Source organism: Phascolarctos cinereus, unplaced genomic scaffold (assembly GCF_003287225.1).
Source record: "Phascolarctos cinereus isolate Bilbo 61053 unplaced genomic scaffold, phaCin_HiC Scaffold_7;HRSCAF=346, whole genome shotgun sequence".
In the NCBI taxonomy this organism is placed as follows: Eukaryota; Metazoa; Chordata; class Mammalia; order Diprotodontia; family Phascolarctidae; genus Phascolarctos; species Phascolarctos cinereus.
This window is the reverse complement of record NW_027556180.1, coordinates 109,834,951-109,852,470: the sequence shown is the minus strand read 5'-3', so window position 1 is coordinate 109,852,470 and position 17,520 is coordinate 109,834,951. Positions and strand designations below refer to the sequence as shown.

The following is a 17,520-nucleotide window of genomic DNA, read 5'->3' as shown; positions in this document are numbered from 1 at the left end:
TACCCCCAGCTTCTTCTTCTCCCAGGAGGTATCATTTTGGAGCACGTTGTGTGGTAATCAAAAGTCTTTATGGTTCTTCCAATAAGAAATAGAGCCTTCACACTGTGCTATTGTATAGACTTGTCGTTGGTAACATGCTACACCAGCATCGTCCTCTACCAGTTCTTTCTAAGCTCTTACTGGAGCAAGAGTTTAACAATAAATGAAATAAGCCTGGGATGTAATTGCCAGTGGGAGAGAGAGTTGAGTTGAAGGGAGATAGTAACCCACTGAGTTGTGTGAGTTTAAAAAAAAAAAACAGCAAACCCTTAAATCTAAGGGAGGTCTTTGTGGCTCCCGACTGCCATAACTTTGATTAACCTTGCAGTGTTTCAGCACAGGGTCATGCTATCCCGTTGACACCCTTCTTTTGAGATGTCAGTCACATTTCAATAACTTTTCAGGATAGTCTTGTAAGTCCTGTCTCTTCATTGACTTTGAATGAGGCAGGTTGCTTATGAATGCAGCCTGAAGTGTCACTCAGAGATTCTTGCATTGTGTTATCTTTGATTGGCATGTCTAGGCTTGTGGAAAAAATTCAGAATATCCAAATGTCCCTTTTTAGGCACTGGAAGTTCTTCTTTATATATTTCTTTCCTGTAAAATTATCTCACCCCCTTATGATGGTAATCAGTATTGATGGTGCTCCATCTCATTATTTAAAAGCACAGATGAGGCATATCCTGAAGGTGTAGATTCAGGGGACATGGGAACTCAGGATTTGTTTGGAAGTCTGATTCCCACAAGCCTTCAGGGCTACAGTTTAACTAATGTATTACATCAAATGTCACATGTAGAGTCTACATAACAACCTAATTGCTTTGATGAGAATACCTTTGTGATATCCTCAGATTTAGAGAAACAACAGCATGCTAAAGAAGATCCCATAACATCATGTTTACTCTTAAGATATGATACAGATTTCAGTAAATTTACCTATTCTACCCTACCCCACCCTAAAGAAAGCTGGAACTTTCTTTTAGAAAGAAAGAAAACTTTTAGAAAATCTTTGGGTTCAGATGTGAATGAAAAGACAAATTATTAAAAGGTAGAACTAGTTAGGGAGGAGTGAATCCTCAGTTAGATTGGCCTTTTACCTGATGAACTTCAAAATAAATAGGCTAGTACTTGACCCTGAATAAGAGAGTCCTGAATTTAAAATTAGCCTCAGATACTTGCTAGCTCTGTGACCAAGGGCGAGTCATTTAACCTTTTCCTGCTTCAGGTACCTTGTTTATAAAATGAAGATAATAATAGCACCAACATCGCATGGTTGTTCTGAGGATAACATAATCATAAGATACTTTGTAAATGTTAAAGTACCATAAAAACTAGATATTGTTAATATTATTAGTGTCCAAATTGCCTGAAAAAAATTTTCGCTTTACTTCATTATAATGCTTGAAATTCCATCAGTTACAGATTTATTTGAGTTATCTTTCTCCTTTTAAACATTCAGTACATCTGATAGAATTTTGACACTATTAATCATTCTCACATTAGTGTGAGTAGTTTAAATCATGTTAGATTTCTTCTAACATATCTCATGACCCACATATTCTATACTGAGGAAATTAAAGAGTGTGTGTGTGTGTGTGTGTGTGTGTGCGCGTGCGTGTGTTTGTGTTTTGTCGGGGCGGGGAATGACAAAATTTGAAATAGGCAGTTTTAGAGCAGATAGCCTTTTAATTAGAGATAAGGTTGGGTTACATATGAGCATCTTGGAGCCTTATGAGAGTATGGTTATCTGGAAAGAGGGATACAAAAAGAGAGATGAGAAATGTGGAAAACACAACATTTATTTCAAATTGGGTTGCCCCTACATGAGAAGGAAAGTTCTTTTTCTTTTCTGTAGCATTCTTGAACTTCCAGAGCACCCAGGACCACAGATTCAGGCGAAATCTGTTAGTTCTGCTGTTCAGCTTTGTTTGTGGGCTAAGACTTTGTGGGCTAACTTGGAAAGCTAACCATCATTTATAAATGTTGTTTCTATTGGAAGATATTTTCCAAGAGCCAAACAAATGACTGTTTGGAACACAAAATCTTTGTAAATTGGGAAATGCTTAATTATAACATAGTGCATACTATTTTAAGAAGAGAAAATTCTGTTTATGTTATACAAATTTATTTAGTTAAAGAATTTTTGATTGATACTGAAGATTAAAAAACAGATGAGTTGAAATAAAGCTATGAGGGATTTTTAAAAGCTTTTAATAATAATGGGTTATAGAGATTACGTTATAGAATTTTCATTTAATGAAATGGAAGTGAAAGGCATTTATTAAGTGTTTACTATATATCGAGCATTGTGCTAAGCACTGGGAATGCACAAAGGAAAGTGAGACAGTCCTTGTTCCCAGAACTCACATTCTAGTTGAAGAAGTCAACACATACAGAAAAATTGAGCCAAAGGGCAGATAGAAAGGCCTAGTTGTGCTTTGATTGCATAGGTACAGCTGATGACAAGGCCCGAAGGTATTTTTGTGGGACTGGATTGTTGGGAAAGAGGAATTTTGATGGGATGTAGGTAGACAAGGGTCATGATAAGGTCAGTGGGGAAAGAATTTCATAGTTGTTCTCCTGCCAGAGCCCATTATTATTCTCTGGACAGACGGGGTTTGGGCTGGATCGGTTGGGGAAGAAATAGCTCTGGTGGCTATTCTAGTTCACTCATCAAAGTGTGAGAGTTCTAATACTGTGTTTTTCAACAAATTGATTTTTACCTTGAAAATCCTATTATAATCCAAAAGATTCATCTGAAACTTAATGGCTACTTTCCTTAAGTAGTTATTTATGGTTAACTTGATTTCAATAGGATTTTGAATCATACAACATGAAAAGAAAACAAAATAAATTTAACACATGATTCTGAAGGATTTGGGGGGCAGTAGAGGGATTCCCTATAATTCAAAATGCTTTAAATGTAAAGGTATTACATGCATAAGAATATAGGATATTGATATAATGAATAACCTTTACTTCATGTTCACCTCTGGCAAAGCCTTTCTGGAGTGATGGAGTTAACTTAAGAAAATGAGAAATCTGGCCCATGGAGAATGATTAAAGGGTAGAGAAAACTAAGGTATAAGACAAGGCTACAGGAACTCATATTATTTAATATAGAGAGATGACTGTAGTATGACTTAATAAGTCTTTCAATAAATGAAAGGTAATTATATAGAGGATGATGACCACTTGTTCTATATTTTAACTGAATACAGAATAAGAGGAAATTAATTCTAACTGCATGATGGCTTAGAAACAAGAGAGAATTTCTTGACAGTGAGATTTGTGAACACTACAGTGAGTAAGTAAGGGGCCTGGTGGAAGCTATTATCCCTATCTATACCTCTCGTGGTTTTTTGTTTGTTTGTTTGTTTGTTCTTTGTTTTTTTAAGAAAGCCTGGCTAGAATTATATCCTGGCATTGTACTCTTGTGTAGCAGCACAGATTTGGAGTAAAGAGGCAATGGATCATCTCTTTCAACCTAGCCTCTCTGCTTTACTCTTTTTCTTTTTTTTCTACTTGTCCAACCAAGGGAACTACTGAATATAAAGTAAATTAGTGATTCAGATTTGTTCTCCATCTGTATGAAAATGAGCCTATGACAAATCACTAAAACAGCATGCGGAGGTACACTAAGGCATGTACACATACACATTAGAAATAAGTACATCTTAGAAGTAATCGGCAGGAGCAAGAACTACCTAAGAGTAGAGAGACATGCTCAGATTAGACATGGAATAGAATAGAAAAGTACTTATCCAGATCTTAGCATAAGTCAAACACCTTCTTCCAACTAGCATTCTAAATGGGTGAAACAGCCCATAAAGCAGCTTTTGTAATCACAGATGTAGGTATGTCCCAAATAATAGAGTTGTTTCTATTTGCTTCACTCTGGGGCTTCATATTTCTTCTTAGAAATAAAAACGTGGCTATAACTTATTTGCTCCCAACCTCTTTAGATATACAGTGCTTCTTAAATTGTGGGTCAGGTCATGAAAAATTTGGCAACAGTAAAAGGTTTCTGAACACCCTATCACCAAAAATTAATTAAAAATCAAGCACATAATGAATCTGAGGGGTATCTGGCAGCACTTCCCCATATTAGATTAGGCAACTTCACTGCAACCTTGATGCTGAACACAAAGCATGAGCACTTTGCACGGCACATGCCCTCAGGCCATGCAACACCAAGGACTCTGCTAAAATGGGAAAAGGGGTGATGAATGGAAAAAGTTTAAAAAGCCCTGCCCTACACCAAGGAATCACAGGTTTGATTAAAAATACCTGTGTGTATTACACACATACACACATACGTATATGTATACACATTCTTAAGGAATTTAAATAAATGACATAGGAATACTAATATTTAATCCATTAATTCTTTATATCTCTTTTCTTCATGTAACTGCATTATATAAGGGAAGACAGGTCTTGGGGCATAAGTGAGAAGAATGGGGAATACTTCATACAGAAATTTTGCTGCATGAATAATAGCCATTGCAATATTTCCTGTGAGTAGGTCTGTTTCATAAATGATTGTTCAAAAGTTTCAAAACTCTTCTGCCCTCAGTACTTAGATATTATTGCAAGCTACTCCATGATGGAGAAGGTGTGTGGATTGTGCCCTTGCAAGCTTAAAAAGAGAGTAATCAAGTTTGTTAAAAATATCATTTGTAGTATGATTATGATAGATGATTTTCTCATGAGTTAGCTGCCTATTTGGAAATTCCTTCTGCAAACAGAATCCAGTGATTTATTACACTAGAAGGTACGTGAAATTCAGAGAGATTCATTGATCTACCTGTTAAGGGCACTACAGCTTGTAAGTGTCAGAGACTACATATGAACGAAAATTTTTCCTATATCTAGCTTGGCTTAGTTCTCTTACCATCATACCATCCTGATTTTAAGTTTATTAGTAATAAAACCAATCTAAAAAAGACAGACAATGGAAACAGTCTGTGAAATTGGCAGGTTTGGTTTTCAGTTGCCTCAAAAAAAGAGTGACTGACTCAAACATTTCCCTCAAAGATATTTTTGGGGACATCACATAATGCAGCCATTTGCAAAGAGGAGAAGATGGTTTTGACTTTTTTTTTTGAAGGGGGAGGGAAACAGATCTGTTGATTGAAAAATGCCATTGTTTATTTGTATCTCTGATTTCCCAGGTTCTTGGGAGAAAATGCTGTCACCAGCAGTCACCTTACAAGCATGACCATCCTGAAAATGTCTTTATCTTGCTTTTGGTAAGATACACAAAGCCTTGGGTAGTCCAAGCTCAGGTTTACTTTTGTTACCCCAACTCTGACCTTTTCATTAAGAGTAACAAGTTAGAGAGGAGAATGATTAGCTTGGTGAAGGGCCTTGAAGATAATTCCATCCAAGTTTTGGTAGAAGAGTTTAGGAGTGTTTAATGTAAGAAAAAAGAAAACCTTGGGGAGGAATCAGGGAGTAGGGAAAAGGATACTGGCATGTGGAATGAGGATTAGATTTCTTTGGCTTGACTCCAGAGGGTAGAAAAGGAAAGTAGGACAGACAGATTTAGGCTAACAATTAGAAATAATAGCTAGTATTTAAATAGTGCTTTAAATATAATAATAAATTTTAATTTAAATATAATGTCTCATTTGGACTTCACAACAAGTTCATAACAACTTTGAACAACCTTGCAACATAGATGCTATTATCTACATTTTGCAAATGATAAATCTGAGACTGAATTTAGGACTTGCCCAGGATCACACAGCAAATAAGTATCTGTGTCAAAATTTGAATTAAGATTTTTTTTTTTAGGCAATTGGGATTGAGTGACTTGCCCAGGGTCACACAGCTAGCAAGTGTCAAGTGTTTGGTCTGAGGCCAGATTTGAACTCAGGTCCTCCTGACTTCAGGGCCAGTACTCTATCCACTGTGCCACCTAGCTGCCCCTGAACTAAGATCTCCCTGACTCCAAGTTTAGCATCTGGCACCACCTACTTGCCATACTTGCCCAAGGCGGAATGGACTGCCTTGAGAGGTAGTAGGTTTCCACTTACTAAAAGTCTTTAGACAAAAGGTTGATGATTGCTGGTCAGGGATTTGTTCTTAGAATTCTTGTACAGGTGGGAATTAGAACAGATGACCTCTCCATACCATGATGACTTTGAAATCATGAAGGCCAACCTTAGATGGATCCTCATTAGTTTCTTTTATAAAGGACATTGGCTGAGTTTTCCAGTTCTGACAGTGAGTTCTAACTATTTGCCATTGAGAAAACAGAGGAACTAAAAAATTGAGGGTGGAGGAGGAGAGAGATGAAGCAGGGGAGAGAGTGATGGTAAGAGAAATAAAAATAATTTCTTAGTTTTATTCATTTATATAATATTTCAGTATTTGCGAAGCACTTTACCTCTATTTTGTGAGATACAGTTGAGAGAGTGCTGGCTCTTTGGTGAGAGGAGCTGGGGTCAAATCTGTGGCTTTGGACAAATCAGTTAACCTGTCTTTGCCTTAGTTTCCTTATATGTAAAAAGAAAGCATTGTCCTAGTTAGCTTCTGGAGTCACGTTCAGTGCCAGTTCTATCAACCTGTAATCTTAATATGATCTCATTTGATTTTTAGAACAGTCCTGTGACTAGTATAATAAATGGAGGCCTTTGAACCTTAATTTCCTTAGGTAGTCTAGATCATGTAGAACAAACTTCTTCCTACTTACTCGCACCATTTTGCTAAACTAGAGGATGAGGAACCTGAAGAACAGCAGAGTTCTTTGCCTAAGATCTCAGAGCTGGTTGGTAGGAAAACTAGGCTTCGAATCTAGATCTTTTGAATTCCCAGTTTCAGGGTACTTCTAGTTAAGCATTTGTATTAGGGCTATTATGTGCATATAGCAGTAATCATGTAACTATCATGCCATGAAGGCAAGGTGATATTTAGATTTATTGCTATTTAATCATGCCCAATTATTCATAACCACATAGACCATACTGTTCCAGGCCCTTCAGTGGTCCACTATAGCCCAGAGTCTGTCCTCCAAGCTCATGTTCACTACTTCCATGACATTATCTGTCTATCTCATCCTCTGCCATCCCCTTTTTCCTTTTTTACTCCAAACTTTCCCGACAAATCTTGTTTTCCCATTATGTGGCCAAAGTATTTAAGCTTCACCTTCAGCATTCTAGTGAAGAGTCTGAATTAGTTTATTTATGTGTTGACTAATTTATTCTCCTTGCTGTCCAAGGGATTCCTAAACATCTCCAGCAATACAATTTGAAAGAGTCAATTCTGAGGCATTCAGCTTTCCTTGTAGTCCAGCTCTCACAGCTATACATTTCTACTGGGGAGAAAAACATAGCTTTGACTATATGGACCTTTGTCAGCAAGGTGATGTCTCTGATTTTTAGTATGCAGTCCAGATTTCACATGGCTTTCAGGGAGCAAGCATCTTCTAATTTACCCCTGTCTAAGTCTTTTACTTCAAAATAACACAAGTAGATTTCTGTGATGGCTGGGATGTTAATGTAACAACATCTGAGACAGATGATGATAATTTTTTTTCAATGGTGACTTAGTAAGATGAGTTGAAACTTATTTTTAGGAAAAAGCAAAGAAAGGGGCAGTGAGGTGGTGCAGTGGATAGAGCTCCGGCCTTGGAGTCAGGAGGACTTGAGTTCAAATTTGGTCTCAGACACAAAGCACTCACTGGCTATGTGACCCTGGGCAAGTCACTTAACCCCATTGCCTAAAAAGAAAAGGGGGGAAAAATGGTTTGTTTTTTTTTTAAGGAAAAAGCAAAAAAATCTTGCCAATTTAATGTTGCAGATACTATGAGTAATACATATTCAGATACAGTGATGAGAAAATTCAGTAGTGTAGAGTAAAATGATGTTTATAAGAAGTGAAATTAATTGTAGTTATTGACCCTTCTTGAAACAGATATATAGCTTTTCTACCTATCTTCTCTGTTTTCTAGGACAATATCATTTATAGCTAAATAAGTAATCTTCCTCAAAAAAGTGTTTTCATGATTTCTTTTCCTTCTTAAATAACCTATAGTAGTTTCCTGTAACCAGTTGACCTTTCATTGGCTTTCTTCAACTGCTCCACCCATCTGTTCTTCTCAACGTATTTTATAAATATTATTTCCAACCTATGCCTTCCACTTTACTGAGGAGAAAAATGTTTTTGACATGTGTACGTTGCTAAGTCTCACCCTCTTGCATACTACTGAATCCTGCCTCCTTGAGGTCATTGGCTCAGAACTGATTTCCTGCAGGTAGTCTTCTATGATTTTATTTGATCCACTCTTATTATTTGTTTATGTCAAATAAGTACATTTACATTCTACTTATAGCCATTCTGTACTGTTTATTACTTGTGATTCTTTCAAATTGTTTCATGATTCCCTTTCCCCATCTACATGATGAACATCTTAAGGACAAGTAACTTTATTCATTATGTTTTTTCCTCCCATAATTCCTTTGCTTTTATTTCTTTTATCTTCTTCCTTCTAGGTTTAATATAGTCTTCTGTACCAGATAGTTACTCAGTAATTTCCTTGTGTTGGTTTATGTTCTATAATCATGACTACTTATTGACCTTCAATAAATTGGTAAAAACAAAAATAAAAAACCAAACAAACAAAAAAAAAGCTGAAACCTAGCAGAAAGGATGTTGTGCAAAGATAGATGAGTTCTGATCTAGAACATTATTTAGATAGATTGGAAGGACCCGAGGAAGAGCCACCTCATTTCTGTCCCCTAGTTAGAACACAAAACAAATATTTCTCCCTTAAAATAGATGACCACCACATATGAATCAGCATGGTACAGTGGGGGGAAAAAAAACACAAAAAAGCGTTAGTGGCTCTGCCCCTTATCTATTTTGAGTCAAGCCATTTAACTTCTCTATGCCCTCAGTTTCCTTATTTGTAAAATGAGAGGGTTGAAATAGATGACCATTAAGTTTCTTTCCAGGTCTAAAACCATGACTGTCAATGTTTTCTCTAGCACAATAATTACATTATCCCTTTCATTCTTCTTCCCCAATATGTCGGACTATTCTTTGGTCTTCTATCCTCATTCCCATACCTCATGATTACCATTTTTTCAAATGTTTAGGAATTCAAATATGGTAATTTATTAGAATAGGTCTTGTATACAACAGGTTATAGGACTAAATTACAACCAACTTGGGAAATAACGTGGGTGTGGACTAAAATAAAATCATAGATTTAGAGCTAGAAGGTGCTTTAGAGGTCATCTCCAAACTATTCATTTTATGGATAATCAGACAGGCTCCAAAAATGAAGTCAACTGAGCTTCCCAAACAGATCATCAGACTCCATGATCTACTTTACTTTCTATAATGTCATATGCTGTCTAGGCCCTTTTTAGGCCAATGAAACAGCAGATTCACAGTGAAATGTACCTGCACACATAGGACATCTGTATACAAAAAGAAAAAAATGATTTTCTAATTTCAAAAAGTAATTTATTATAAGCATGCTCTATGGATAATCACATAGAAACTTGTTAAGTCTAAATTGTTAATAACCACCAGTGTTTATGTTGACAATCATGAAGACAGATTATCAGTCAGTCAGTAAGCATTTATTAAGACCTACTGTATCAGTAACAGGACCATTATGTGTCCTTGAGCAAAAGAAGCAACAGTCTAGTAGAAAAGGACATTAGAAGTCCTCGTTTTTGGTCTCAGTTCATTTACTAGTGAGTGATATGGAGCTGAGTAAATCATATATTTTTAATCTCTTCTCACTTTCTGTGATAATTTTGGATTATCTTTCCTCTTCAGGATCAAGTGGATGTTATATTTTAAATGGATGTTATATATAAATGGATGTTATATAATAAAGAGCAAAATGGATATGGCCCAATTATTTTGTTGTTGTTATTTTCACTTTCTACTTAAACATTTACAGATCTGGTAAGCAAGGAAAATTGAAGAGCAACTGAATAAAGGGAATTTAAATTCACACAAGATCATATTTAGATATTTGAGGCACCTCTCTTCCTGGCCGTAGGTCAGCTCATCCTCCCTATCTTGAAGCTTTTTGGACTTACCAAAACTTGTCCAAATTATGGGCAAATTCTCCATCATTATTTAACATTATCATAGGCAAACTCACCCAAGGAGTCTGAAAGTCACCTCAGAAGTTTTAAGGATCTCTTGGCCATTTCTAAAAGACTTCCTCTGGTTCCCAGCAAACTAATGACTTAGCATTTCTGAAATATGGTTTTCCTTTAAATAATCATAGAATTCTCTGCTATATAAGGGGAATACCTCCGTTCTCCCCTTCCTTTTGATTTTATGAGGTAGCCTTAGAGTGAGTTCTGAATTCCAAGGAAGTGAAAACATTCTAGTTTACTTTTTTTTCCCTATCACTAGCCTACATTTCCAAGTAACCAGTCCCATCTTGCTTTTCATCAGAGTTTTTCAGTTGCAAGCATCTTTTGTTCTTATACCTGTTAGGGAAAATTTTACCCACCTTACATGTAGACTAGTAATATAGAAGAGTAAAAGAAAAGATATAAGTATACATGTACTATGTGTGTATACCTACATATACATATGCATAATTTGTCAGATTTTTAAAAGGAAGATAATAAAGGAAAGGGAATAATTCATCTGTGCTTACAATGGTAATGGTGGTACAGCCATTGCCATGGTTGGGTTTCACCATTCACATTTGAAGGACTTAATTAATGTGGTTATTGATAGAAAGAAACCTGTTGGTTCACTATGCATATTACCCCAATCATATTACTTATTTTGTATTAAGTCCCAGAAAACACAAGGCCATATGAAAATCAAGAGATATCCCCTATCCTTTATGGGAACTTCAGGCCCATGTTGGAATTTAGGTTATAAATCTTTTATTTATCCAGTAGAATTTTCTGAAAGGGAATTCTGTTTCTCCTTGATATATTCTCAACGTGATCCTACACAGCTTTGTGCCCTAACTCACTCTTATGCACCACCTGCTACAGCAGAAAAGATGCTTTAAATTTCAAGTACAACCAAATTAATAATCTTGTGATGCATGCCAGGTCAGAGAGCTCTTTACTGACCAAATAAACTAATTTAAATAAAACGCTTGGACATTTGGATGCTGACCCTAGTAGATTATAGTGACATCCAGAAAATTACTTGTTAGAAAAAAGGTAGTTAGGACTGCAGTTTAAAGGTATAAATGTGCCATAAATATAAATATTTAGGAGCCTGGTCCAGGTTTATCTTCAGTTAAATATTACCTGTATCCTTGGTAGCTGTCTTTGGGGAAAAACACATTTTAAAAAATTCTCTAAAATCTCTGCTCACCTGGGAGGTTGATTAATTTAGAGAGTCATTTATATTTCTCACCTTGTATGATTTGCTCAGTTGCATTTACCCTACTGGAAATATCTTGTGTGGACGAAGAAGAGGCATTCAGAACTTGTTTTAATGGAAGTCAGTTAAACAACAACAACAACAAATCCAATGTGCCATATGGCAATTATGCCAAAAGACTGGATTTATTACCAAATAAAACTGTTGGCTTGTACATTTCACAGTGTCTCCTATGCATATCCAGTGTGTTTTAGATATTTTCTGTAGGGTTGGTTTTCCAGACTTTTGCAACAAACAAAAACCAAATCCCGACGGTTCATCCTTTTGCAGGAGTGTTAAGAAATGAAATCTGATTAAAGGAAAAGTTGAAATGATAGAGTGGTTCTGTCTAGTCACATTCTGTATGCCAAAAGCCGATATTCTATATAGATACATATTGTGACTATAAAATTAAATTTGTTTGGTTATAGAAAGGAGTCTTCTGGGAATGCTTAAAACTTTCTACATTTTCTCTACCTTTTTAGTCCAAGGAAATGGACAGATTCTGTCCTTATTAAAAAGAGATTTTAACAGTGGCTATATGAAATGTTCCCTGGCAGTCAAATTACCAAATTTTGTTAAGTACAGACAATTTCAGGGTTGAAAATTAATGCCCTTTTTCATTTATGGAGTAATGTTATGTCCCTACTAAAATCGAATGTAGTCCAACCTCAACCAACCAGTAGACTTAAAGTTTCTCCATGAAAATCCTTTTAGTGTGTCCTTGCCTTGGAGAGTCACTGAAAAGATTCTCTCATTTTACGTAGGCTATTTTCAAATCCTAAAAAAGTTATATTTGAGATTTGACAGTTTTATGACACAAAATCCCTTTTAATTTACACCCTTAATTAGGTCACATTAAGGAAAGTGCTTTAAAAAAAAAATCCAACGCATCCATTCATCTGTGAAAGTGGACTTTTATATTATTGCCTCAGATAAGATTTGCTCTCTGAAGTTCAGATCCTCTGATGCATTTAACAAGTGTAATTTCATAGAATGCATACTTAGGCAACATTCATAAATAGATTTCAGTGTAACATTCATTTAAACCATAAAAGTATACTTTTCCTATTTCTCATCTTCTTTTCTTGTGTGAAGCCACTTGCAGAATAAAGTTTAAGTGTCATGCTTAGTGATGCTTATTAGATTTAGAATCTCTTGCACTCCTCAGGGCTTCACTCACCAAAAAAAAAAAAAAAAAAAAGAAAGAAAGAAACCCAAAACAAACCCACAAACAAAGCTGAGATGTTAGACTCCCTTACTTTCACTTGGGTTTGCAGTGTGACTTTCACAATTAAGTTGGCAGGATTTCTTGAAACGTGAAAGGGAATCCTTCAGGAAGAACAATAATGCTTTTCTTTTGCAGTAGGAAAAGATGCAAGAGAACACAATTAAGCTCCCACTCCTGCTTTCAATGGCTTAATTCAGCTGTACCCGTTCACCAGCATTTCACTCTTGTGCCCGTGATTGGCATGGAAAGGAATTCAGGAAAATGAATCCATAGACTTCCTTCTCACAGAGACAACTCACTTATCTATAACCTATCAAATTTGCCATCGATTAGTGTCAGCATATTAAACTTACTTCAAATTTGTCCAGATACTGTTGTGTTGGTATATGTGTGTGTGTGTTTATTTATTTGTATTTCTTTTTAAATTCAGTTCCTTTATCAGAGGACATCCATAGAGTTCTCTCTCCACCACATAATTTTCTTTCTTCTACAGATATAATGTAAAAGAAATATGATAATACGTAGTTGTGAACAATATTTGGCTGAGCTCATATGGAAATAGAAATTCCCTAAGAGGCAACATTAATAATGGGTTGGCAGGACACGTTTGCTAGAGTGGATCTGATGCCTTGATTGCATTTCCATGGTGTCTGTTGTTGCTTTGGGGAAAGTGTGTATATTGGGTTCAACAGAGCATAGAATTTTGAATTAGCCTCTTTTTTTCCTTGTTGTGAATATAACGGTTTTCACAGGCCATTGTTGATGAGTGAAAAAAAGGAATTTTCACATGTTAAATGTCATAACATTGCCATTCTTGAGTTGTTTGGAAATATGGGGAGAATGATTTTCCCTTGTAAATCTATTTTCAGCAACTTTACTAAACCTCTTTCCATAAGGAATTCACTATAGCAATTCAAATATAAAGTAAACTTTTTGGGCCTTATGAGTACAGAATGATTACTGTTATCAGCAAAATCAGAGGGGAATCTGTACTGATACTTTTTTTTTCCTTGCACAAAGTCAACTTTTGATGAATTTGAGAAATCCTCCAGTTGATTTTTCAAGAGATTATCAAATGTTGTCAGGAGCCCCATTTTTTTGGGTAAATGCCTCATTTTCCTAGGAGTTGTAATTAAAGAATGTAATTTACAAGATGAAGATAAAAAATTCCTTCCTTTGATTCCCTGCTGTTATGTTTCAGGCATGCTCTGGTTGAAAAGAATTATTCAGTGAACTGTATTAAAGTGATATCTTGCTTTGGGGGTCTCCATGCATCAAAGAATCAAGATGATCTTTGGGCTATTTCTAGTACCTAAGAGGAATGGAGGTGAAGAGAAGAATTCATATGGCCAGAAAAATATGTCTTCGCTGTTCCATCTCAGAGAATGATTTACTACTTCAAGGAAGATGGCAGGAAAAGAGAAAATCAAAATTACAGAGTATTGGGAAAATTACAGAAGCAAAGATGACAAGAAAGAAAATAATAGGGATAAATAATGTTTAGGGTATGTGATTTACATATTTTAAAGTCCATTTTAGATTGCATATATAAAATGGCAAAGCATATCAATGTAGAATTGAAAAATTCAGTTAGTCATACTGATATTTATCTATGAAATGCCCAAACTTCTGAATATATGGAAATATCCATATTGTTTTTATTGACTTTTTTTCCTGGATTTTTCACCTTTTTTTCAAGAAGTCCTATAATCTATAGTAGTGACATCAAAAGTTAATTTTATTATGGACCAATAAAAAGATGGAAAAATGGGTATTATCTGTGTTAAGCAATCATAGGACTTTCCTCCAGCATGATCACACCTGTTCCTCTCCCCTATTCTTCTCCTTTCTTCTTGAATGAAATTGAAGTGAATTTACCAGGTACCAGGCTTCAGGACAGTTATAATGTAATTTCTACCAAAGTACCCAAGTACATATAGCAAAGGTTAAACAGATACCGTTAGGAAAATGCACCTTTCATCCCACTCCCTCCACATCCCCCAAATAACTTCATGGACTTGGCAAGAGCTCCTCAGAGGGTCTGTGGGCCAAAATGAGGTCATCATCAACTCTGGCCTGAATTATTATAATAGTCTCCTAGTAGTTTTTCTTGTCTCTTACTTCTCCAATTGATCCTTTACCAACTTCCAGAGTGATTTCCCAAAAGTACAAGTCTGATTATGCCAACACACTAGTTATGTCTTTATCTAAACTATTTAATTCCCATTTTCTATGCAAGTTTTAAAATTTATATCTATGTAACTTATAAATAAGTAATCATGCACATATTGTGAGCGAATGCTCAAAAATCCTTGTGGGATGCAAAATGTTTGCAGATGACTCTTCAATAAAGCTAACATGGGGGGCAACTAGGTGGCGTAGTAGATAGAGCCTGAAGTCAGGAAGACCTGAGTTCAAGTGTAGCCTCAGACCAAGCATTTGACACTTATAGCTGTGTGACCCTGGGTGAGTCACTTAACCCCAATTACCTAAAAATAAATAAATAAATAAACAAACAAACAAACAAATAAATAAAGCTAACATGTGGCAGAGATTTTTATAGTACTGGTAACTTGAAGACTTCTGATTTACCTAATTTATGTAATCATATTAGGAAGTTTCTGGAGTCATGAAATCATTTTACATGTCTCTTTTTAAAGAGTATAGGTTAGCCTAAGTTTCTTAAGCATGTTTATTCTTTACATTATCTTTTGTTCAAAGATTTAAAGTACCTTTTGGCATGGACCTATTATTTCTTTGGTATTAAGAATTCCCAGTGAGGAAACCCTCTCTCTACCATTGAAAGCCAGCACATACATGCTCTGTAAATCAGTAATTTGAGATACTGAGAGGTTAAGTGATTAGACCAAAATCCACAACGAATATGTGTCATGAGCTGACATGACCCCAGAAATTACTGGCTCTTATGATGGCTTTCTATCCCATTATGCTGTGATGCCTCTCAAGGACAACTTAGAGCAATTTATTATATTTCCTTTCATTTTTTTGTGTGTTTCTATGTATAGAAAGTGATAGCACAGCCAACTTACCTAGGTGGATTAAATTTATATAAGCAAGTCGTTAGTATAAAGCGTATGTACAATTATGTTCTTTTATTTCCAGCTTGTTTGTAAGATACCCTCATAGCTGGGCAAAGGGTTAAAACTCAGTGGCCAATAGTTGTTTTGTTAAAGACTTTGCTCGAGTGTTCCCCTAAAATTTGAGATTTTGAAGATACCAGTATCAGCCTCTTCTTGCAGAGTCTATAGCTTTTCACGGTGGACCTTCAACTGATATTGGTGGGATATATTGTGGGTCACGTGACATTAAACATGAATCTCACTAAGGTACAAAATACAGTACCTTGATTTTTTAATTTGCTCTGGAAAAACAAAGGCATTTTATTGCTTATGAGTGCACTTCTCTGTGTGATCCAGGTGTTTGATGGGATGAGGTTTTGGCAGTTACAGTGTCTGAAGAAAACTTGGTTTGGTTTTACACAAACAAATGAAAGGTGATCATCCTGTCACCATGTGGAATAAAAGTAATTACTGACAATGAAAAGCAAAGCAATTAGCTTCCTTGCTTTTTTGGTGAGGGATAAACCTCAGAGCTTTCAGTTGTTGTAGTTGGCTTTGTGCTATGGGGTGTGGGGATGTGCTTGGATTTGGAATTTGAAAAGCATATTTCTTTGCTTTATTCCAGGCAATAAGTACAATGAAAATATAGTCACAGATTTGTTGTTTACAGTTGGGAATAGATTCCATTATTTTTGCATAAATAAGACTACATGCTGTACAGGTCTACTTTACTCTATTTAGATTTTACACATTTACACAGGATTATTATGGGTCCTGATTGAGTTCTAATGAGATTTCATTTTAAAAGCAAAAAGTAATAAAGCAAATAATAATAACCTTTGGGTGAAAGTTAAAAGGTTTGATGCTGTGTTTCTGGCCAGAAGAATAACACATTTTAGGAAGACTGAATCAAAGTCTTGAGTCAATGGAGGGACAAGTAGATAAACTACAGCAGTAACCCACGTCCTTACAATTTGGTCAAGTAAAAACTTTTTGATGGACAATCTTTGTGGGTAATCATTTATCTTAATACTCTTTTAAACTTTAGTTCTGACAGAAGTTTGTACCAGTTTGAAATGATATAGTTTGCACTTGATCTGAGAAAAGAATATACGATTAACATAATGGACATAATTTCATTAAGAAAAAGAGTTAAAATGTAGGCAAAAATAATTGCATGCATTTACAGAAACACCTAGGGAGATACTTTCCATGATCTGAATACAGCACACTTAAATAATCAGCAAATATTGTGTGAATGCACTTAAAACATACTCTGTGTTAGCAAAGCAGCTCATTAATACAGTATAACAATTCTTGATTACCTTTGATATCTTACACTCCTTTTTTCTTTAATAGGTTCTATGGATATGCATAACTTCACAATCAGTTGGGTTTTTATAAAGATCGATTTATGTAAGATAAATCATGTTTTCTATGACTTTAGTTATAAGAAGAGATATGTTCCTTAAAGAAAAAATTATAGTCTCACCAGATATAACAAAATGCAGTAGAATAATAAAAATCTAATAGGAATAACACGTATGTGGTTACCTTATTTGTATCTTCTATGTGCTTTTTATTATTATTTTTATTATGACTTTTTTAATCTTTGAAATGATTTTTAGTTGATTTTTTATTATGGTTATTCCTCAATATACAAACTAAAACCTCTTGGCTTTATGTTGTTTATCCTTTAATTCAACTGGAAAACTAGATAATTATTGTTAGGAAGTTTCTGTTTTGTTTCTAGGATAAGATTATTAGCACTTTAAGAGATTTTTCTACTTATGT

General features: G+C 35.3%; 1 protein-coding gene across 4 annotated transcripts in view; it reads left to right on the top strand.

Annotated features, from left to right (window-relative positions):
- PCDH9 (protocadherin 9) overlaps positions 1-17,520 on the top strand; it is a 1,054,702-nt gene that overhangs the window by 123,644 nt on the left and 913,538 nt on the right. For 2 of the 4 annotated variants that reach the window (XM_020992433.2, XM_020992427.2), the window contains exon 3: positions 5,217-5,294. The exons of the other annotated variants lie outside the window; for them this stretch is intronic. In XM_020992433.2, coding sequence (XP_020848092.1) covers positions 5,217-5,294 — 78 coding nt within the window. The remainder of the gene's footprint in view (positions 1-5,216; positions 5,295-17,520) is intronic. 4 annotated transcript variants of the gene reach the window in all.